General features: G+C 44.0%; 1 protein-coding gene across 2 annotated transcripts; it reads left to right on the top strand.

Moving 5' to 3' along the window:
• Nucleotides 1–40: 40 nt before the first annotated feature.
• LOC139552712 (arf-GAP with Rho-GAP domain, ANK repeat and PH domain-containing protein 1-like) lies at nt 41–23287 on the top strand. 2 transcript variants are annotated; one of them, XM_071364726.1, is made up of 24 exons: nt 41–208; nt 4641–4767; nt 4859–4902; nt 5385–6159; nt 6340–6441; nt 7163–7294; nt 7448–7508; nt 7656–7776; nt 7875–8035; nt 8153–8259; nt 8498–8697; nt 8775–8860; nt 10368–10550; nt 11642–11816; nt 12112–12180; nt 12419–12542; nt 12665–12764; nt 12948–13143; nt 13272–13317; nt 13456–13631; nt 13762–13971; nt 19325–19430; nt 19526–19673; nt 19781–23287. In XM_071364726.1, the coding sequence occupies exons 2-24, from the start codon at nt 4664–4666 to the stop codon at nt 19832–19834; spliced, it is 3480 nt and encodes a 1159-aa protein (XP_071220827.1). In that variant the 5' UTR covers nt 41–208; nt 4641–4663; the 3' UTR covers nt 19835–23287. The 2 variants fall into 2 exon arrangements, with proteins under 2 accessions (XP_071220827.1, XP_071220826.1); XM_071364725.1 differs by having other exon boundaries at nt 4664–4767.
• Nucleotides 23288–23323: the final 36 nt, after the last annotated feature.

Here is a 23323-nt window from a genome sequence, read left to right on the forward strand (position 1 = left end):
CCCAGCTGCTGACCTTGCTCAGCCACCGAACAGGTAATACAGGTGAGACCGCGCTGTACAGATTTTACCCGCATAGGCTACACACTGTCGTCGTCGACAGAAAGCAAAACAGCCACCACAAACCTCTTCAGTATCAGGAAGGTAACCTTTCCAGTTCTCTTTTGAACGGAACATCGCATTTGAACAAGAACAGAAGAGTAACGATAAGGTAAGATTTTAATTAGGCCTACCAAATCATTTATGTAACATTTAATTTAGGATTTTCTCAACACCGTTGAGTTATACAGAAATATAGCCTTTCATTTTCAGTCCTAGTTATGTCACGTGCTCGAAACAAATGCAGTAGCCTACGGTGTTTGTCACCTTTGAACAGAACAGCATGAATGTACCCGTAACTGTGATTCAGAGCTTATAAGCTTTAAACGACTGTAGTTGAGAGCAACATTTCCAACACGAACTATTAACGCATAGTCAGACACAGTTTTTCCCCCCATCAAATAATCATAACAATATTTTAATGTATTTACAAAACTGGAACGCAAAGTTTTTGTAGGCCATGTGAAATGTTAAAATAAACAGCAACCATAGCCTGCCTACCTATACACTTTGAGTAGAAAAAGGCAATGAAATGACCTCCAGAATCTGTCTCGGTAGGCCTACACGTCAATCCAAGACATTATTAAAAGTAATAACGTGATAATAGTTGCTGTAACATTTAGGATTCGGTTATTTCAGCCACACCCGTTGCTGACAGGTGTATACAATCGAGCACACAGCCATGCAATCGCCATAGACAAACATTGGCAGTAGAATGGCCGTACTGACGAGCTCAGTGACTTTCAATGTGGCACAATCATAGGATGACACCTTTCCAACAAGTCAGTTCATCAAATTTCTGCCTTGCTAAAGCTGCCCTGGTCAACTGTACGTGCTGTTATTGAGCAGTGGAATCATCTAGGAGCAACAACTCAGCCCATAAGTGATAGGCCACACAAGCTCACAGAGCGGGACCGCCGAGTGCTGAAGTGCGTAAAATCGTCTGTCCACAACACTCACTACCGAGTTCCAAACTGCCTCTGAAAGCAATGTCAGCACAATAACTGTTCCTCAGGAGCTTCATGAAATGGGTTTCCATGGCCGAGCAGCTGCACACAAGCCTAAGATCACCATGCGCAATGCCAAGTGTCTGCTGGAGTGGTGTAAAGCTCACCGCTATTGGACTCTGGAGCAGTGGAAAGCGTTCTCTGGAGTGATGAATCAGGCTTCACCATCTGGCAGTCTGATGGACGTATCTGGGTTTGGCGGATGCCAGGAGAGTGCTACCTGCCACAATGCATAGTGCCAACTGTAAAGTTTGGTGGAGAAGGAATAATGGTCTGGGGCTGTTTTTCATGGATCTGGCTAGGGCCCTTAGTTCCAGTGAAAGGAAATCTTAACGCTACAGCATACAATGACATTCTAGACGATTCTGTGCTTCCAACTTTGTGGCAACAGTTTGAGGAAGGCCCTTTCCTGTTTCAGCATGACAATACCCCAGTGCACAAAGCGAGGTCAATACAGAAATGGGTTGTCAAGATCGGTGTGTAAGAACTTGACTGGCCTGCACAGAGCCCTGACCTCAACTCCATCGAACACCTTTGGGATAAATTGGAATGCCGAATGCAAGCCAGGCCTAATCGCCCAACATCAGTGCCCGACCTCACTAATGCTCTTGTGGCTGAATGGAAGCAAGTCCACGCAGCAATGTTCCAACATCTAGTGGAAAGCCTTCCCAGAAGAGTGGAGGCTGTTATAGCAGCAAAGGGGGATCAACTCTATATTAATGTCCATGATTTTGCAATGAGATGTTCAACGAGCAGGTGCCCATATACTTTTGGTCATGTAGTGTATATAAATGAATGAGGGTCATGTAGTGTATATAAATGAATGAGGGTCATGTAGTGTATATAAACTAATGAGGGTCATGTAGTGTATATAAACTAATGAGGGTCATGTAGTGTATATAAACTAATGAGGGTCATGTAGTGTATATAAACTAATGAGGGTCATGTAGTGTATATAAACTAATGAGGGTCATGTAGTGTATATAAAAGAATGAGGGTCATGTAGTGTATATAAACTAATGAGGGTCATGTAGTGTATATAAACTAATGAGGGTCATGTAGTGTATATAAACTAATGAGGGTCATGTAGTGTATATAAACGAATGAGGGTCATGTAGTGTATATAAACGAATGAGGGTCATGTAGTGTGTATAAACTAATGAGGGTCATGTAGTGTATATAAACTAATGAGGGTCATGTAGTGTATATAAACTAATGAGGGTCATGTAGTGTATATAAACTAATGAGGGTCATGTAGTGTATATAAACTAATGAGGGTCATGTAGTGTATATAAACTAATGAGGGTCATGTAGTGTATATAAACTAATGAGGGTCATGTAGTGTATATAAACTAATGAGGGTCATGTAGTGTATATAAACTAATGAGGGTCATGTAGTGTATATAAACTAATGAGGGTCATGTAGTGTATATAAACTAATGAGGGTCATGTAGTGTATATAAACTAATGAGGGTCATGTAGTGTATATAAACTAATGAGGGTCATGTAGTGTATATAAACTAATGAGGGTCATGTACAGTGCATTCGGAAAGTATTCAGACCCCTTTACTTTTTTCACTTTTTAAGTTAGTCTTAATCTAAAATGGATAAAATAAATGTTCCCCCTTGTCAATCTGCACACAATACTCCATAATGACAAAGCAAAAACAGGATTACAAAAAATAACCTAAATATCATATTTACATAAGTATTCGGACCCTTTACTCAGTACTTTGTTGAAGCACCTTAAGCAGCGATTACAGCCTCGAGTCTTCTTGGGTAGGATGCTACAAGCTTGGCACACTTGTATTTTGGGAGTTTCTCCCATTCTTCTCTTCAGATCCTCTAAAACTCTGTCAGGTTGTATGGGGAGCGTCGCTGCACAGCTATTTTCTGGTCTCTCCAGAGATGTTCGATCGGGTTCAAGTCCTGGCACTAGTTGGGCCACTCAAGGACATTCAGAGACTTGACCCGAAGCCACTCCTGCGTTGTTTTGGCTGTGTGCTAAGTGTCGTTGTACTGTTGGAAGGGAGCCGTCGCCCCAGTCTGAGGCCCTGAGCGTTCTGGAGCAGGTATTCATCAAGGATCTCTCTGTACTTTGCTCTGTTCATCTTTCCCTCGATCCTGACTAGTCTCCCAGTCCCTTCCGCTGAAAAACATCCCCACATCATGATGCTGCTTCACCGTAGAGTAGGTGCCAGGTTTCCTCCAGACGTCACGTATGGCATTCAGGCCAAAGATTTCAATCTTAGTTTCATCAGACCAGAGAATCTTGTTTCTGATGGAATGAGAGTCTTTAGGTGTCTTTTGGCAAACTCTAAGCGGGCTGTCATGTGCCTTTTACTGAGGAGTGGCTTCCGTCTGGCCACTCTACCATAAAGGCCTAATTGGTGGAGTGCTGCATAGATGGCTGTCCTTCTGGAAGGTTCTCCCACCCCCACAGACGAACTCTGGAGCTCTGTCAGAGTGACCATCGGGTTCTTGGTCGCCTCCCTGACCAAGGCCCTTCTCCCCCGATTGCTCAGTTTGGCCAGGCGGCCAGCTCTAGGAAGAGTGTTGGTGGTTCCAAATTTCTTCCATTTTATAATGATGAAGGCCACTGTGTTCTTGGGGACCTTCAATGCTGCAGAACATTTTTAGTACCCTTTCCCAAGTCTGTGCCTCGACACACTCCTGTCTCGGAGCTCTACGGACAATTCCTTCGACCTCATGGTTTTTGCTCTGACATGCAGTGTCAACTGTGGGACCTTATAGACAGGTGTGTGTGCCTTCCCAAATCATGTCCAATCAATTGAATTTACAACAGGTGGACTCCAATCAAGTTGTAGAAACATCTCAAGGATGATCAATGGAAACACGATGTTCCTGAGCTTAATTTTGAGTCCCATAGCAAAGAGTCTGAATACTTATGTAAATAAGGTATTTCAGTTTGTTTTTTTATATACATTTGCAAAATTTTCTAAACCTGTTTTCACTTTGTCATGGGGTATCAGTGGTGTAAAGTACTTAGGTAAAAATAAGTTCTACTTAAGTCGTTTTTTGGAGTATCACTACTTGACAACTTTTACTTTAAATTCACTGCGTTTCTCAATAAAATATTGCACTTTTTACTCCATACATTTTCCCTTACACCCAAAGTACTCATTATATTTTGAATGCTTAGCAGTACAGGAAAATTGTCACGCACTTATCAAGAGAACACGTGGTCATTCATACTGCCTCTGATCTGGCGGACTCACTAAACACAATGCATCTTTTATAAATAATGTCTGAGTGTTGGAATGTGCCCCTGGCTATCCGGACATCGGACATTTTTATAACAAGACAAATGGTGCCGTCTTCTTTGCTTAATATAAGTAATTTTAAATTATTTATACTTTTACTTGTGATACTTAAGTATATTTAAAACCATATACTTTTAGACTTTTACTCAAGTAGTATTTTACTGGCTGACTTTCACTTTTACTTGAGTAACTTTCAAATCTACATGTCTGGGGGGAAAAAAAGTTATTTCAGACATGTGTTTGTGACCTACAGTAATATCTCCTACTGTGAAATAGATGTCTGCCCCCCTCGGTCCAGACATGCCTGTGCCAGTACCTAAACCACGGACACGCTACAAGCGGGCTGGAGGGAGCCCACAGATCCAGCTCTCTTCTGATCGGTGAGTGATCCTCGTGATGTCCACTTGTTTTACCAAACACCTGACACGTTCTTGGGGATTCTAATTCTTTGTTTTTACACTTGTCTTCAAGGGATTTGATACATGATACACCTGATACAGGAAGTCATAGCAAAGGTAGGCCCTTGTGCTCATCATGATAACAGTTACATATTTTATAATGATAAAGATAGGGATCAGATGAGTTTTGTTAGAACTATGACTGTACTTGTGTAATGACAGGCCATATTTGATTGGCTCAGACACAGTGTTCCAGCTAAACAGCTTACCTTTCAACATCTCACCAATTAACAATATTTTATCATGCTAAACAAGATTTGTTCCGTGCCATTCATTAAAGAGTTACTCAAGGTCAATGAGGTCAAGGAAGTGAATACTATGTGATACTGAGCTTGAGTCCTAACTTCCAGTAAAGCAGTCCTACAGCTAAACATAGCTGCAGTGTACTGTCACAATAGCAACACAAGAATAACTGGTTTTTACTCCTAAACATAAACGCTTGTGATTCAGTGACAGACTTCTGAAATACTTCCTGCTTTCATTTGTCACCAAACAACACAGCATCTTTTACTGTACACCATTTTATCTTGGGTTCACAGGTATTCCACCCGCAAATGATTTGCTGGCAGAAAAGGAAGACAACCATGCCATTATCCTAAATAAGCCTGCCATTACCAGCCCAGCGGAGCAGAATCCAAGCCAGTGTAACTTCCTTCTCTTCAGATCTGATTCTGGAGTGACTCCATCTTGCCCAGTACTGGACAGTAATGAGCCAGATGGACTCCTTGACAGATCTGTCTGGTTGTCCTTCTCTCCACACAGTCCGGCTGCAGATACTGACCCCTACGTCAGTCCTGCTGCAGATACTGACCCCTACGTCAGTCTGGCTGCGGAAACTGACCCCTACGTCAGTCCTGCTGCGGATACTGACCCCTACGTCAGTCCGGCTGCGCATACTGACCCCTACGTCAGTCCTGCTGCGGATACTGACCCCTACGTCAGTCCGGCTGCGCATACTAACCCCTACGTCAGTCCTGCTGCGGATACTGACCCCTACGTCAGTCCGGCTGCGGATACTAACCCCTACGTCAGTCCTGCTGCGGATACTGACCCCTACGTCAGTCCTGCTGCGGATACTGACCCCTATGTCAGTCCGGCTGCGGATACTGACCCCTACGTCAGTCCGGCTGCGCATACTGACCCCTACGTCAGTCCGGCTGCGAATACCCCCCCTTACTTCAGTCCGGCTGCGGATACTGACCCCTACGTCACTGACGTAGCTGACTGGGAAAAATGCCCTGGATCTGGATCTGAATCGTCCAATGATGACGATGCCGTTCCTGAAGAAATAAAGATCCCGTCCCACATGAACAAGTGAGTATCAAATAAGAGGTGCAAAAGCAGAGGCCACAAAACAGTATAGGCCATGGATAAAGGCAGGGAAGAAAATGTATATCAATGTATGTAACTACATGTATCAAGCTACAGGTCACACGAAACAAATTGGTGGTAGAAATGTTGAATGGCTTTGTCATTCTTCTATGCCTCTTCCAGTGTGGCGTCAGGGCATGTTTGTATTGGTGTTGTCCCCAGCGGGAAACCTCCTGTGGAAAAGGAGTCTATGCAGACCAGACCTCTCAAACAGAAGATCCCACGGTACGTCACAGCACCCCGTCACATCAAACAGACAGACAGGAAGTTAACAGATGGCCTTCATGGGGAGTTCAATTAGAGTAAAATGATACCTAATCAACTGAGATTTTAACATAGTCACTTACCAATATTGATACAATTTCAATGGGTTTTCAATATTATTACATGGTTTTAAGGGTGTGATAGAATTTAAAACCAATTGAAGTGGTCATTTCGGGTGTGCCTCCAATGGCAGAGCGTAGCACTTGCAACGCCAGGGTTGTGGGTTTGATTCCCACAGTGGGACCAGTATGTAAATGTATGCTCTCACTTACTGTAAGTCGCTCTGGATAAGAGTGTCTGCTAAATGACTGTAATGTAAATGTAAAAATGTGTTGCCGGATCAAACATGAAACAGTAGCTATTTGATTTTGAGAGTGATATACTTGTTTGTCTAATCACCTGTGAACTCTACAAGCCCCTTTGTTTACCTATTCAGATCACTGTATTACACATGCCTATACTTCCTGCTTCTTCCCCACTAAAAATGTTTTCACCTGCATAGCAGTGCTCTGTGCAAGACATGAAGTGTGTTATGCAATAGGTGTCTTGTAATTTACCCATGAGATACTGTACAAGCAGTGGGTCTGTATTAAATGTGTAGTATATTTGTTCAAGATAGCTGCCAGTTAATTAAATATTTGTCATGTTTCTTTGAGATAACCTCTTCTCTCTTTGTCCACAGTGCGGCCACCATCCGTGTCAGCAGGAGAAAACAGGCAGCAGCGAGCGGTGGTGCTACCCAGGCAGCAGAGTCCTCTCGTAGGGAGAATGTGGTGTCCCGATCCAGCTGGCTGGATGTATGGAAGGGCCGCAGGTAATGTGAGACACTGTGGGATATATGTTCTGTTGCTGTTCAACAACATCTTACTGAAATCACATTCTCTGATATGACATTTCAGATTATTTTCCAAATGTCATTGCCTAATTTCTATGTATTTGAAAATTGAGATACTTTTGGTTCCTGAAGGCACAATGTTCTGTGGGCCACCCTGGATGGACCGTTGGTATCACTTTGGAAGAAACGCACAGTGAGTGAATCACTAGCACCACCATGGTCCAATGGACCCTTTCTTTTGACTAGAACTAAGGCATAACGTTGTTGTATCATTATTGTCTCTCCCAGGCTATGCCAGTGATCTGTATCTTACACTATTCCCTCTTTTTCTGGGCCGCAGGACAAGTTCACAGACCTAGTGTTCCATGTGTCAAGCATCACCAATGTCTGCAAGCAGGACAAAGGACGCTTCTCCCTTTACTTCTGCAAGAAGCACTTTGAGTTCATGGCGCACAACAAAGGTGAGCTGCTGATGGATATTAACCCTCTTTCTGGTTCCTACTGTTTTTGTGCTTTGCCCTGTGCCTGAGCATCTCTCCACCCCTCTCCCCGGTCCCAGCGGTGCAGGAGGGCTGGGTGACGTCCCTCCTGTCCTCTCGTGGATGGGACCCTCCAGCCCCTCCGGAGCAGCATGGAGCCCTGACCATGAAAGACCCTCGCAGCAACAGAGTGTATGCTGCCATCTGTGGACACAACCTATGGATCTACAACAATAAAGAGGTGAGGAAGGGAACAGGGCTCTGCTGAGCGCCATCACTATGTGATTGTTTTGACAGTTCGGGAGGACATGTTGAGTGTATTTTGTGTCATTCAGTTCATGTTATTTGTGCCATGCAGGACTTCCAGTTGGGGGTTGGGCTGACCTATGTGTCCATGAACGTGGCTTCAGTGAAGCAGACTGGCCGTCATAACTTCAGCCTCATCACACCGTACAAAACCTTCAAGTGAGTGTCCGTCTCTTTCTCTCTCACTGTCACTTTCTGATTAGCCCCAACCCCAGGCCCAGTCTACAGTGCTGCTCTCAACCAGCAGAGGACAGTGTAGTTCATCTGGTTTTTGTTAGGATCCCTTCCTAACTTGTGTTATTACACAATTGCTCTTCTATCAGATTATCCCAGTATCTGGCCCGTGTATGTGAGCGCCTTGCTTTACAACTGAGAAACACAGTCTTTGTATCTCTAGTTTCTCCACAGACTCGTCGAAGGAGCTGGCTGTGTGGCTGGGGAGTCTGAACCAGGTGATCCTCAGTGCCCTGTCATGCAGCGAGGTGGCCCACCGACTCTGGGCCAGCCCATGGAACAAAGTGTGTGCCGACTGTGGCAGTGCCAACCCCGAGTGGGCCTCAGTTAACCTGCTGGTGGTCGTCTGTGAGGCCTGTGCAGGTGAGCTGGGACTGTGGTGATACTCAGGATGTGTACGCACTGCTCTATATGACCTATGTCCCTATTGTTTCTCTAAGGTCAGCATCGCTCTTTGGGCATCCATGTCTCCAAAGTCAGAAGCCTGAAGTTGGACAGTAAAGTGTGGACCGAACCTCTGATTCTGGTGAGATGACCTTCGCTGTAACAGTGGTGCAGAAAGTATTCAGACCCCTTGAGTTTTCCACATTTTGTTACGTTACAGCCTTATTCTTCATAAATCTACACACAATACCCCATAATGACAAAGCAAAAACGTTTTTTAAATATTTTTTGCAAATATCACATTTACATAGGAATTCAGACCTTTTACTCAGTACTTTGTTGAAGCACCTTTGGCAGCGATTACAGCCTCGTCTTCCAGAGATGTTCGATTGGGTTCAAGTCCGGGCTCTGGCTGGGCCACTCAAGGGCATTCAGAGACTTGTCCCAAAGCCACTCCTGTGTTGTCTTGGCTGTGTGCTTAGGGTTGTTGTCCTGTTGGAAGGTGAACCTTCACCCCAGTCTGAGTTCCTGGGCGCTCTGGAGCAGGTATTCATCAAGGATCTCTCTGTACTTTGCTCCGTTCATCTTTCCCTCGATCCTGACTAGTGTCCCAGTTCCTGCCTCTGAAAAACATCCCCACAGCATGATGCTGCCACCACCATGCTTCACCGTAGGGAGGGTGCCAGGTTTCCTCCAGACGTCAGTCATTCAGGGCAAAGATTTAAATCTTGGTTTCATCAGACCAGAGAATCTTGTTTTTCATGGTCTGAGTCAATTAGGTGCCTTTTGGCAAACTCCAAGCGGGCTGTCATGTGCCTTTCACTGAGGAGTGGCTTTTGTCTGATCACTCTACCATAAAGGCCTGATTAGTGGAGTGCTGCAGACATGGTTGTCCTTCTGGAAGGTTCTCCTATCTCCACAGATTAACTCTGAAGCTCTGTCAGAGTGACCATCGGGTTCTTGGTCACCTACCTGACCAAGGCCCTTCTCCCCCAATTGCTCAGTTTGGCCTGGTGGCCAGCTCTAGGAAGAGTGTTGGTGGTTCCAAACTTCTTCCATTTAATAATGATGGAGGCCACTGTGTTATTGGGGACCTTCAATGCTGCATACATGTTTTGGTACCTTTCCCCAGATCTGTGCCTCGACACAATCCTGTCTCGAAGCTCTACGGACAATTTCTTCGACTTCATGCCTTGGTTTTTGCTCTGACATGCACTGTCAACTGTGGGACCTTATAAAGACAGGTGTGTGCCTTTCCAAATCATGTCCAATCAGTTGAATTTACCACAGGTGGACTCCAATCAAGTTGTAGAAACATCTCAAGGATGATCAATGGAAACAGGTTGCACCTGACCTCAATTTCAAGTCTCATAGCAAAAGGTCTGAATACTTATGTAAATAAGATACATCTGTTTTTAATTTTAGTTACTTTTCAACAATTTATTATTACTCTTTTTTTGCTTATGGGGTATTGTGTATAGATTGATGAGGGGAAAACATATTTAATTATTTTTAGAATAAGGCTATAACATAACAAAATGTGGTAAAAGGGAAGGTGTCTGAATACTTGTATGTTTAACCAAATACAGAAGTAAAGTAATGTGAAAATAAGCACTGCTAATAACTGATGTGTTCTCTTTCCTCCATAGCTATTTGTCCATTATGGGAACAAAGCAGCCAATAATGTATGGAGTCACAACGTACCGGGTGCAGAGCAGATCCTGCCAGACTCCTCTGTGGATCAGAGGGGGGACTTCATCAGGGCCAAGTACACCAAGGGCCGATACAGATTCACCCATCCTCTAGCCTCCAGCCAGAGACTGCTCAACCAGGTCAGCCAACGCCCCAGCCCTAACCACAGCCCCAACCCCAGTCCCAACCCCAGTCTCAGCCCCAACCCCAGTCTCAGCCCTAACCCCAGTCTCAGGCCTAACCACAGCCCCAACCCCAGTCCCAACCCCAGTCTCAGCCCCAACCCCAGTCTCAGCCCTAACCACAGCCCCAACCCCAGTCCCAACCCCAGTCTCAGCCCCAGTCTCAGCCCCAACCCCAGTCTCAACCCCAGGTCTCAGCCCCTGCCCCAACCCCAGGTTTCATTCCCTGCCCCAGCCTCAACCCCAACCCCAGTCTCAGCCCTAACCCCAACCCCAGTCTCAGCCCTAACCCCAGCCTCAGCCCTAACCCCACCCAAACCCCAACCCCAGTCTCAGCCCTAACCCCAGCCTCAGCCCTCCCCAACCCCAACCCCAGTCTCAGCCCCAACCCCAGTCTCAGCCCTAACCACAGCCCCAACCCCAGTCCCAACCCCAGTCTCAGCCCCAGTCTCAGCCCCAACCCCAGTCCCAACCCCAGGTCTCAGCCCCTGCCCCAACCCCAGGTTTCATTCCCTGCCCCAGCCTCAACCCCAACCCCAGTCTCAGCCCTAACCCCAACCCCAGTCTCAGCCCTAACCCCAGTCTCAGCCCCAACCCCAGTCCCAACCCCAGGTCTCAGCCCCTGCCCCAACCCCAGGTCTCAGCTCCTGCCCCAACCCCAGGGCTCAGCCCCAACCCCAGCCCCAGCCCTAACCCCAGTCTCAGCCCCAACCCCAGTCCCAGCCTCAACCCCAGTCCCAGCCTCAACCCCAGCCTCAGCCCCAACCCCAGTCCCAGTCCCAGCCTCAGCCCCAACCCCAGCGTCAGCCCCTTTCTCAGACTACACTGCTGCTCTCAACCAGCAGAGGACAGTGTAGTTCATCTGGTTTTTGTTCAGATCCCTTCCAAAATTGTGTTATTACATGTATGCATCCTATTCTGATTCCTATCAATCCTCAAAGATAGGAAAATACACCTAAATATCCCAGGGTCTGTACAGGACAGACTGTGCTGAAGGATATGTGTTATTGGTTGTTACGACATCATCCCCCCCACCCTGTGTCCTCCAGAGGCTGTGCGAGGTGGTGTGTGGCCCTAATGTCCCAGAGACCATGTCATTGCTGTGCTCGGGGGCCCGGGTCCTGTGCCACTCAGGGGACTCTCAGTGCCCCACGCCCATCTCCCTGGCAGAGCGGGCTGGACAGGCCATGCAGACGGAGCTGCTCAGACACAACGAGTACACAGGTACTAACATCAGGGGTCCTCTAAGATCCACAGATACTGACATCAAAGATCCACAGATACTGACATCAAAGATCCACAGATACTGACATAAAAGATCCACAGATACTGACATCAAAGATCCACAGATACTGACATCTAAGATCCACAGATACTGACATCAAAGATCCACAGCGCTGCTGTTGTTTTGTCTTTGCATAGTCTCAACTTGTCACTTTCATGATATCAGTCAGTACATCAAAATGTCTGTCTTGTTCATCATGCTTTCAAATATCTGTTTGTTTTTCTCTTTGGACAGATGCCCCTGCCTATGTTCATCAGGTGCCCAGCAGAGACCCTGCGACCTCTGACCCTCCTTCTGCTGCAGGTACCCTTATACTATGGGCATATCACAATAGCCTAAAAGCCTATTGTTTGATTTAAAAGACGACTTCTTAATGGGAGTAAAACTGTGTGTGTGTGTGTGTGTGTGTGTGTGTGTGTGTGTGTGTGTGTGTGTGTGTGTGTGTGTGTGTGTGTGTGTGTGTGTGTGTGTGTGTGTGTGTGTGTGTGTGTGTGTGTGTGTGTGTGTGTGTGTGTGTGTGTGTGTGTGTGTGCGTGCGCAGGAGAGGAGGAGCTCCATGGGAAGTTGGAGGAGGACCGCTTCTTGTTCTCCCAGGAGAATGACTCTGCAGCCTGTGATGTTCTGGACCTGAGGGAGGTCGTCTCCATTTTCCACAGCTCCAACGGGTACTGCAACCTTATGACGTTAACATTGTGGGAGACATTTCATATCCATTTTTAAGATATTATATGTTTTAATACGGTTTATAAGATATAAGGGTGATTGTTGATTTCCTCCTCCCCCACAGATCGACTCATGAGTTTGAAATGGTGACTCTGACGGACCAGTTGGTGTGCTATGCTGACACCGAAGAGGATCTACTGAATCACCTGCTTCATATTCTCAGGGTAATACAATAACAGCTGTGTTTATCAATCTGGGAGTATTAAGGACTGTAGGTAGTGTTCCATACGCTGGATGATAATAGAGGCCTTTGTGTCAACTTTCCTGAGCAGAGAGTAGGCCTACAGATAACACAGACAGATATAGTAATGTGGGTTAAAACGAATCGTATGTTCTCCCCCTACCAGGTGGTGTTGCCCGGGCCCATAGATGAGGAGGAGCTGGACGGGGTGTTTGCTGTGTCCCGGGTGTCTCTGAGGGAGGGAGGAGGCCTGCAGCACACTGAGGTCTGGGCAGTGCTCCGTGGAGGTCAGGTCCTCGTCTATCCTACTGACCAGCAGCGCCACAGAGAGAGGCTAACACTCAACCCTGAGACTCAATACAGTGAGTCACACCTTCCCTCACCTCATTGTCTGCATGTTTACACAACATGATTTTTCTCTACATGCCTTGTGTAGAGGAGCAGAAGTATCATGATAAGGTAATATGACGGTGTTCTTTTCTGCCCACAGAGATAGATTCCTCTGAGAACACCATAGAGCTGGTCACTGGAGAGAGGTCAGCACTACAGGAACACTTTGTTATAACAAGTTGCATTCCATCGTACTTGATGTCATAGCAATGGTTCCCAAACGTATTTCAGCATCTGTCATTCAAAGGATGGTGTCCAATGCATCTATCTCTTCTTCCTGCTAGAACCATGTCCATGCAGTTTGAACGAGACCACAGCTGTCAGTCCTGGCACAGCCTACTGAAACGGGCAGTGACCACAAAGAGGAAGCAGCGCCCATCACTGTACCAGCTGCCACCCAACGCCATTGGCAATGTGCCCCCTGCCATTGAGAGGTGTATCTCACACATCACACAATATGGTGAGTGTCAGCTACAAGCCATTTGAGACTGGAACAAGTATTGTAGTGATCTGGATAACCAGTGTCCGGCAGGAACATGAATTCTCACAACTGGTTAATCTGCTCTGCTCCTCTTCCGTCTCCCTCCCAGGCCTGAAGGTGGATGGGCTGTACCGGCGCTGTGGCTTGGCCACTAAGGTCAGCAGTCTGGTGGAAGCCCTCAGCAGATCACCTAAAACTGCCCCTCTGGAGAAAGATGAACAGGGTCTCCTCGACGCTGCAGGGGCCCTGAAGCAGTATGTCCGCCAGCAGGTGGTGCTCATCCCTCAGACACAAAGGGAACTGTGGGTCAAGGCTGCAGGTACTGTCCTTTGCATCTTAAACAACCCCAGGAAGAATGTATTTCCTTGATTCCTCGCGTCCTCTCTTCTCGCCCTCTTCTCAAAACCCATTGGATGAGGTCGGAGTTCCCTCCCCTCTGACCTTCTCATTCATATTTTATATGTTGTATAATATTTATTTTCTTCATTTTTAATTTATTTATTTTTTACCAGTTACAAACTTACATACAGTTGAAGTCGGAAGTTTACATACACCTTAGCCAAATACATTTAAACTCAGTTTTTCACAATTCCTGACATTTAATCTTCGTAAAACTTCCCTGTTTCTGGTCAGTTAGGATCACCACTTTATTTTAAGAATGTGAAATGTCAGAATAATAGTAGAGAGAATTATTTATTTCAGCTTTTATTTCTTCCATCACATTCCCAGTGGGTCAGAAGTGTACATACTCAATTAGTATTTGGTAGCATTGCCTTTAAATTGTTTAGCTTGGATCAAACATTTTGGGTAGCCTTCCACAAGCTTCCCACAAAAAGTTGGGTGAATTGTGGCCCATTCCTCCTGACAGAGCTGGTGTAACTGAGTCGGGTTTGTAGGCCTACTTGCTCGCACACGCTTTTTCAGTTCTGCCGACAAATGTTCTATAGGATTGGGGTTAGGGCTTTGTGATTGCCACTCCATTACCTTGACTTTGTTGTCCTTAAGCCATTTTGCCACAACTTTGGAAGTATGCTTGGGGTCATTGTCCATTTGGAAGACCAATTTGCGACCAAGCTTTAACTTCCTGACTGATGTCTTGAGATGTTGCTTCAATTTATCCACCTAATTTTCCTTCCTCATGAAGCCATCTATTTTGTGAAGTGCACCAGTCCCTCCTGCAGCAAAGCACCCCCACAACATGATGCTGCCACCCCCGTCCTTCACGGTTGGGATGGTGTTCTTCGGCTTGCAAGCGTCCCGCTTTTTCCTCCAAGCATAACAATGGTCATTATGGCCAAACAGCTCTATTTTTGTTCAATCAGACCAGAGGACATTTCTCCAAAAAGTACAATCTTTGTCCCCATGTGCAGTTGCAAACCGTAGTCTGGCTTTTTTTATGGCGGTTTTGGAGTAGTGGCTTCGTTCTTGCTGAGCGGCCTTTCAGGATATGTCAATATAGGACTCGTTTTACTGTGGATATAGATACTTTTGTACCTGTTTCCTCCAGCTTCTTCACATGGTCCTTTGCTGTTGTTCTGGGATTGATTTGCACTTTTCGCACCAAAGTACGTTCATCTCTAGGAGACAGAACGCGTCTTCTTCCTGAGCGGAATGACGGCTGCGTGGTCCCATGGTGTTTATACTTGCGTACTATTGTTTGTACAGATGAACGTGGAAATTGCTCCCAAGGATGAACCAGACTTTTGGAGGTCTACAATTTTTTTCTGAGGTCTTGGCTGATTTATTTTGATTTTCTATGATGTCAAGCAAAGAAGGACTGAATTTGAAGGTAGGCCTTGAAATACATCCACAGGTACACCTCCAATTGACTCAAATTATGTCAATTAGCCTATCAGAAGCTTCTAAAGCCATGACATAATTTTCTGGAATTTTCCAAGCTGTTTAAAGGCAGTCAACTTAGTGTATGTAAACTTCTGACCCACTGGAATTGTGATTAAGTGAAATAATCTGTCTGTAAACAATTGTTGGAAAAGTTACTTGTGTCATGCACAAAGTTAATGTCCTAACCGACTTGACAAAACTATAGTTTGTTAACAAGAAATTTGTGGAGTGATTGAAAAACGAGTTTTAATGACTCCAACCTAAGTGTATGTAAACTTCCAACTTCATCTGTACATCTGAACAACAACTTACAGACGTACACAAACAATGACTACATCTCACCTGCCCAGACCCACATGTTCACACCCCCATCCCCAGTGCCTTCATTATTGTTTGCCACCAGTGGAGGAAAGGGAGGGCCATCCTTCTCCAGTGAATTTCATAATAATAAAAATAGTGAAACGTTTAAAAAGTTATCCTTTTTAGATACAACAGCCTCAACAGCACTCTGTAGGGTAGCACCATGGCGTATCCGGAGAACCGCTAGCGTCCGTTCTCCTCTGGGTACATTAACTTCAATACAAAACTCATGGTTATTACCCTCTTTCATAGACTTACACAGTAATTATGATCACTTACGGAGGACATCCTCCAACCTATCAGAGCTCTTGTAGCATGAACTGACATGTTGTCAATCCAATCAAAGGATCAGAGAAGGAATCTAGTATTGAAAGCATAAGCTGCAGCTAGCTAACACTGTGGTGCGTAGTTGACTCAAAGAGAGAGAAAGACAATAGTTTTTAACAAATTAATTTATTGTGGGAGAGGGAGAGAGAGTGAGAGATCTAGTTATATTTCATATAGCACTTGCACTTTCTTAGCTAGCAAATACAGCTAGCTAGTTTAGCCTACTTAGCTAACAGGGTATGATTATCCACGACACTGGAACTCTTCCATGTCAAGGTAAGCTTTTAGTTTTACTAATTTAATGCCACCGGGGCCTTCCGGTGTAACTGCTAAACTTACTGACTGTACACTTTACTGCATGACTGTAGCAGGTTTACTAACTTGTTAGTTCTAGTAGATATTTTTTTTAAATTTTTTATTTAACCTTTATTTAACCAGGTAGGCTAGTTGAGAACAAGTTCTCATTTATAATTGCGACCTGGCCAAGATAAAGCATAGCAATTCAACACATACAACAACACAGAGTTACACATGGAATAAACAATACATACAGTCAATAATACAGTAGGGAAAAAAAGTCTATATACAATGTGAGCAAATGAGGTGAGATAAGGGAGGCAAAGGCAAAAAAAAAGGCCATGGTGGCGCACTAAATACAATATAGCAAGTAAAACACTGGAATGGTAGATTTGCAGTGGAAGAATGTGCAAAGTAGAAATAGAAATAATGGGGTGCAAAGGAGCAAAACAAATAAATACAGTAGGGGAAGAGGTAGTTGTTTGGGCTAAATTATAGATAGGCTATGTACAGGTGCAGTAATCTGTGAGCTGCTCTGACAGCTGGTGCTTAAAGCTAGTGAGGGAGATAAGTGTTTCCAGCTTCAGAGGTTTTTGCAGTTCGTTCCAGTCATTGGCAGCAGAGAACTGGAAGGAAAGACGACCAAAGGAGGAATTGGCTTTGGGGATGACCAGTGAGATATACCTGCTGGAGCGCGTGCTACGAGTGGGTGCTGCTATGGTGAGCAGTGAGCTGAGATAAGGCGGGGCTTTACCTAGCAGTGACTTGTAGATAACCTGTAGCCAGTGGGTTTGGCGACAAGTATGAAGCGAGGGCCATATATTTTGACATATGTTGACTATGACATTACTTTAGCTAATATGGTGACAATGATCTAGGGATTAGTGGTTATGATATGAAGGTTTGGCTTGAAAAGTTTTTTTTTGCCTGGTCACAGACAGCTGATGTGTTGTGCATTGAAGTCCACAAATTAATGGAAAAGGTAAGAGGAGAGCGTGTAGATCCAAGGAGAATAGAACAAGCTATGAGTGTAAACTGTGGTCAAGGCATGTATTCATTCCACCGATTCTGTTGAAAAACGTTTTTCATAAACGGAAGCAAACAGAACGAAGCGGGGATAAACATACCTAAATTTGTCCAATAGAAACACTCGCTTGCAACTGTTGAACTAATGATTACACCCTAGATCAGCTAGATGCAGGCAAGAGTGTGCAAGGCGGTATTGAATGTGTCACTGTCTCCACGTGTCATTGTCTGTCAACTCAAATTTTCTCTCGACCTGTGTGCACTTACGTTGTAAACTTTCATTCATAGGCTAGGTTGTAGCAACATCATGATGTGTATAAGGAAAATTAGAGAATCATGCCTAAAACTATCGACGTTACATTGAACTGGGTGAATGGAATATGAATGACAGTCATCCAATATGCTGTAATAGAAATAAGGCCAAAAATCTTAAACGGCACCGAACACCACTGTTTGCCACATGGCCTTAAGTTGTACCAATTTGTTTTTCTCAGTCACCCATACTATTTCAATAATAAATCATTAGATTTTTCCATTGTGTTAATGATGGCGGATGGATTTCCATGTTTTTAGTATACATTTTTTCAAGATGAGTGATGAGAAGAGAATCGTCCAGCCCATTGGGTATCTCACCACACCCCCATATGCCATGTCTTGAAATATGCAGACAGACAGATTAAATGTACGTTTACATTGTAATACTTATGACAGCCAACTTTCTAGCTGCCTGTACCTTTTGGTACATTCCCAGAAGGCATGGATTATTGAGTCATTGTTAGTTTTACACTTAAGACATGACTCTGCCGTTGTGCTGTATAATTTTTTTATTTTGTCTCTTCTAAAAATAGAGACCTTCTCATTAAATGGGTTTTGAAAAAACAGCGAGGAGAGAGGGATGCAAGAATGGAAGTCAATGTGAGATTCTTCCCGGTCTCTCCAGTCGGACAAGTAACATTGGATTGTCAACATTGCAGCCGACTTTAAAGGCGAGTCGAGAATGACTGTTTTACAAATCAACTTGCGTCATAAATAATTACTCAATATTATTTGTAGATCAGTCAGTTGGTCACAATTTACCCATGATACATCTCGGCTTTGATGCTCACGAACACGACCAATGGCACAGTTTAGGGTCACTATGGACCGGTGGAGGCTGCTGAGGGGAGGACGGCTCATAATAGTGGGTGGAACGGCGCAAAGTGAATGGCATCAAACGCATTGAAACCGTGTGTTTGATGTATTTGTTACCATTCCACTCATTTCCGCTCCAGCCATTACCACAAGCCCCTGCTCCCATTTAAGGTGCAACCCAACCTCCTGTGGTATGGACATATTTCATATATGAAACTCAGTCAGGCTTTCAACTTACTGTTGAGATATTTAAAAATGTTGTACTGCATTGGAAGTTTCTCTTCTTATGTCAATCACTGACAGCTTTCTAAACCTTGTAGTGATCATGTCCAGATTACATGCCAAGTTGAATTTTTTTTTTAATGTAATGTTTGAGTCACTCAGACATATGAACACGCAACATAAGACCTGGCAAAATGTGTCGAATTTCAGGAAATTAGCTTCTAAACTGCACTATTTTCTCTCCGCTAACAAGAGGGGTGTGAACAATTTGGGGTCACGAGGTAGGGGGTTTGTTACTATGTCGATTTTAAATTACAATATCCATCCAGATCTTTGCACCTAAGAAATTTGTGTGACTGGATCTTCTCCAATAGTATTGGAGTAACCCTGATCTAGATGAACAAGTGGTTCAATACAAGCTGTACTTTGAGTAATGTGGTTCTCATTCATTGCCTTTGTCACCATAGCCCACACTGAAGAGACCCTTAGACTGGCTACCTACCGCAGACTCCTGAAGAAGATGCCCCCTGACAACAGAATCACACTCAACGCCCTGTGTGGACACTTCTACATGTAAGAACAACACATGATCAATGATTGTAAGATTTTAACAGGGCAACAAAAGGATCCTGCATGACTAATGCTCATCGTTGCCAACCCCTTTCTAGAGTTCAGCTGTACAGTGTAGAGAACCGTATGACAGCTCAGAACCTGGCGCTGGTGTTTGTCCCAACACTGTTCCAGGAGCTGGCCATGAACACAAACATGGTGCGCCTCACCATGGAACTCATCATACACCACACACTCATCTTCCTGGTAAGACACTAAACTTCATCTCTTCTGTTGGGTCATGGAACATATGAAGCAGTGGACAGTGTATGAGACTAACCTTTATGCCTAACACCATGTATTGTATTCTACAGGGTAAAGAACAAGAGTCTGACATGGAGAGTGAAGAACTCATAACAAAATTATAGAAAAAATCACATGTGTATATTTGGCTGTCAAAGAAAGCTTATATTGGAAATATATATTTGGTTACATAGTGCCCCTAGTTACATAGTGTAGTCGTTTTCACAACTTCTTTGAACTACTCACTTAGGCCACGGACTGGATTAAACGTCTTTATTCTGCTACATTCAACTTGGGTTTATTGTAATTTAGGTGATGGTAAATAATAACAAACCAAGCTCAAAGTGTATGTTGTTACAGTGCCTTCAGAAAGTATTCACACTCCTGGACACAGTTTGTTGCGTTACAGCCGGAATTTAAAATAGATTGAATTGAGATTTGTTGTCCACTTTGACATTTAAAAAAAAAAAAATTATGTGTAAAACATTTAAAGCTGAAATGTCTTGAGTCAATAAGTATTCAACCCCTCTGTTATGGCAAGCCTAAATATACTGAACAAAAATATAAACGCAACATGCAACAATTCAAAGAAATCAGTCAATTGAAATGAATTCATTAGGCCATAATCTATGGATTTCACATGACTGGGAATACAGATATGCATCTGTTGGTCACAGATACCTTAAAAAAAAGGTAGGGGCATGGATCAGAAAAACAGTTAGTATCTGGTGTGACCACCATTTACCTCATGCAGCGTGACACATCTCCTTCACATAGAGGTGATCAGGCTGTTGATTGTGGTCTGTGGAATGTTGTCCCACTCCTCTTCAATGGTTGTGCGAAGTTGCTGGATATTGAAGGGAACTGGAACACGCTGTCGTACACGTCGATCCAGAGCATCCAAAACATTCTCAATGGGTGACATGTCTGGTGAGTATGTAGGCCATGGAAGAACTGGGACATTTTCAGCTTCCATGAATTGTGTACAGATCCTTGCGACATGGGGCCTGCATTATCATGCTGATAACAAGCTGAGTTTACAGAGAATGCAGACTGTCTTTTTTTTTTAAAGCAAACCAACGCCTGTTCTTAATCAGGAAATTAAAGGGGTTTGGGGTCAGCCAGGATGTTCTGGAGAGGGTGTACAGCAGCTTGGTGGAGTGCCCTCATGTTCAATATGACAGTAATGATGGTAATCTGAGCATGAGGAGCAAAAGCAAACTGACCAGAATAGTAAACAGTCAGCAAAGTAATTGGTCGACCACAGGCACATTTGAGCATTCTATTCCACAAGGCAACCAAAACGACGGCACTGGTTGCCGTTGGCGACCCCTCCCACCCTCAGTTCGAGAGGCTTCCCTCGGGCCGGCGCTTCAGAATGCCCATGAAGAACATGTTCAAACATTCATTCGTTCCTTGTGCTGTTGGACTACTAAATGCAAAGTAAATTGTATCGGTGTATGTACTTACCTACCTAGTGCAGTTGGGACAGTGGTCGTTGTGAGTGAATGTATTAATGTCCTCTATGTTGTTAGTCCATCATGTTGCATACAATGACTGGTTTAAATGTGTATGATGTGAGAATGTATGTGATTATTTTAATGGAAGGTGATGTCAAAGAAAAATGTCCATCCTGGATGGATTTTATTCTATTCCAAACATGAGGTGATGGTGGCAGATGAATGGCACGACAATGGATCTCGTCACGGTATTTCTGCTTTCAAAATGCCATCGATAAAATGCCATTGTGTTTGTTGTCCGTAGCTTATGCCTGCCCATACCCCCACCTCCACCATGGGGTTCACTAAGTTGACATCAGCAAACCGCTTGCCCACACGACGCCATACACGTGGTCTGCGGTTGTGAGGCCGGTTGGGCATAATTTTTTTAAACAACGTTGGAGGCAGCTTATGGTAGAGGAATGAACATTACATTCTCTGGAAACAGCTCTGGTGGACATTCCTGCAGTCTGCATGCCAATTGCACGCTGCCTCAAAGCTTGAGACATCTGGTATTGTGTTGTGACAAAACTGCACATTTTAGAGTGGCCTTTTTGTCCCCAGCACCTGTGTAATGATCATGCCACACCTGACAGGTAGATGGGTTATCTTGGCAAAGTAGAAATGCTCACTAACAGGGATATAACAAATCTGTATACAACATTTTGGAGAATAAGTATTCTGTGCGTATGGAACATTTATGGTATATATTATTTCAGCTCATGAAACATGGGACCAACACTTTTTACATGTTGCGTTTATATTTTTGTTCAGCATAAGTTCAGGAGTTCAAATGTAGTTAACAAGTCATAAGTTGCATGGACTCTGTGCAATAGTGTTTAACAATGACTACCTCATGTCTGTACCCCACACACAGATCATTGTAAGGCCCCTCAGTCAAGCAGTGAATTTCATACACAGATTCAACCACAAAGACCAGGGAGATTTTCCAATTCCTCACAAAGGGCACCTATATGTATAAACATTTAAAAAGCAGACATGTCCTTTTGAGCACAGTGAAGTTAATTACACTTTGGATGGTGTATCAATACACCGTCACTACAAAGATACAGGCATCCTTCATGACTCAGATGAAGGAAACCGCTCAGGGATTTTACCATGAGGCCAAAAGGTGACTTTTTAAAACAGTTTGAGTTTAAAGGCTGTGATAAACTGATGGAGCAACAGGGTTGTAGTTACTCCACAATACTAACCCAACTGACAAGAGTGAAAAGGAAGCCTGTACAGAATTAAAATATTCCAAAACATGCATCCTTTTTGCAACAAGGCACTAAAGTAATACTGCAATAAATGTGGCAATGAACAAGTGAATTTATGTTTGGGGCTAATCCAATACCTTACAGAGCATCTCACTCCATATTTTCAAGGATAGTGGTGGCTGCATCATGGTTATGGGTACGCGTGTAATCGTTAAGGACTGGGGAGTTAAGATACAAAAAGTAAACGGAATGGATATAAGCACAAGCAAAATCCTAGAAGAAAACCTGGTTCAGTCTGCTTTCCACCAGACACTGGGAGATTCACCTTTCAGCAGGACAATAACCTAAAACACAAAGCCAAATCTACACTGGAGTTGCTTACCAAGACAGTGAATGTCCCTGAGTGGCTGAAGTAGTTGACTTAAATCTGCTTGTAAGTTTATGGGAAGACCTGAAAAAGGTTGTCTAACAATGATCATCAACCAATTGGACAGCACTTAAAGAATTTTGGGGGGGAAAAAATAAAAAAATTGGCAAACGTTGGACAATCCAGGTGTGGAAAGCTCTTCAGAAACTTCCCAGAAAGACTCACAGCTGTAATCGCTGCCAAAGCTGATTTTAACATCTATTGACTCAGGGGGTTGAATATTTATCATCTAATCAAGATGTTTAATTAAATTCTTACAAATGTTAGAATTTTTCTTCCACTTTGACAAGAGTATTTTGTGTAGATTGTGAACAAACAAAAAAATCTATTGTAATCCACTTTAACAAAATGTGGGAAAAGTAAAGTGATTGTCGTATTATGACATTTCTTAGAAATGAAATGACAAAGCAATAAACTTTTTTTTCAATGTTATTTATTGGATGTTACCTAATAGAGACATTGACAGTT

Source organism: Salvelinus alpinus, chromosome 24, assembly GCF_045679555.1.
Source record: "Salvelinus alpinus chromosome 24, SLU_Salpinus.1, whole genome shotgun sequence".
Classification (NCBI taxonomy): domain Eukaryota; kingdom Metazoa; phylum Chordata; class Actinopteri; order Salmoniformes; family Salmonidae; genus Salvelinus; species Salvelinus alpinus.

What these genes read in the sequence shown, in the direction of transcription:
- LOC139552712 (XM_071364726.1), top strand. Translation starts at nt 4,664, where the DNA reads ATGTCTGCCCCCCTCGGTCCAGACATGCCTGTGCCAGTACCTAAACCA. An exon ending in GCCAGAGACTGCTCAACCAG is followed by an intron (nt 10,551 to 11,641) that starts GTCAGCCAACGC and finishes TGTGTCCTCCAG; the next exon opens with AGGCTGTGCGAGGTGGTGTG. An exon ending in CAACCCTGAGACTCAATACA is followed by an intron (nt 13,144 to 13,271) that starts GTGAGTCACACC and finishes TTCTGCCCACAG; the next exon opens with AGATAGATTCCTCTGAGAAC.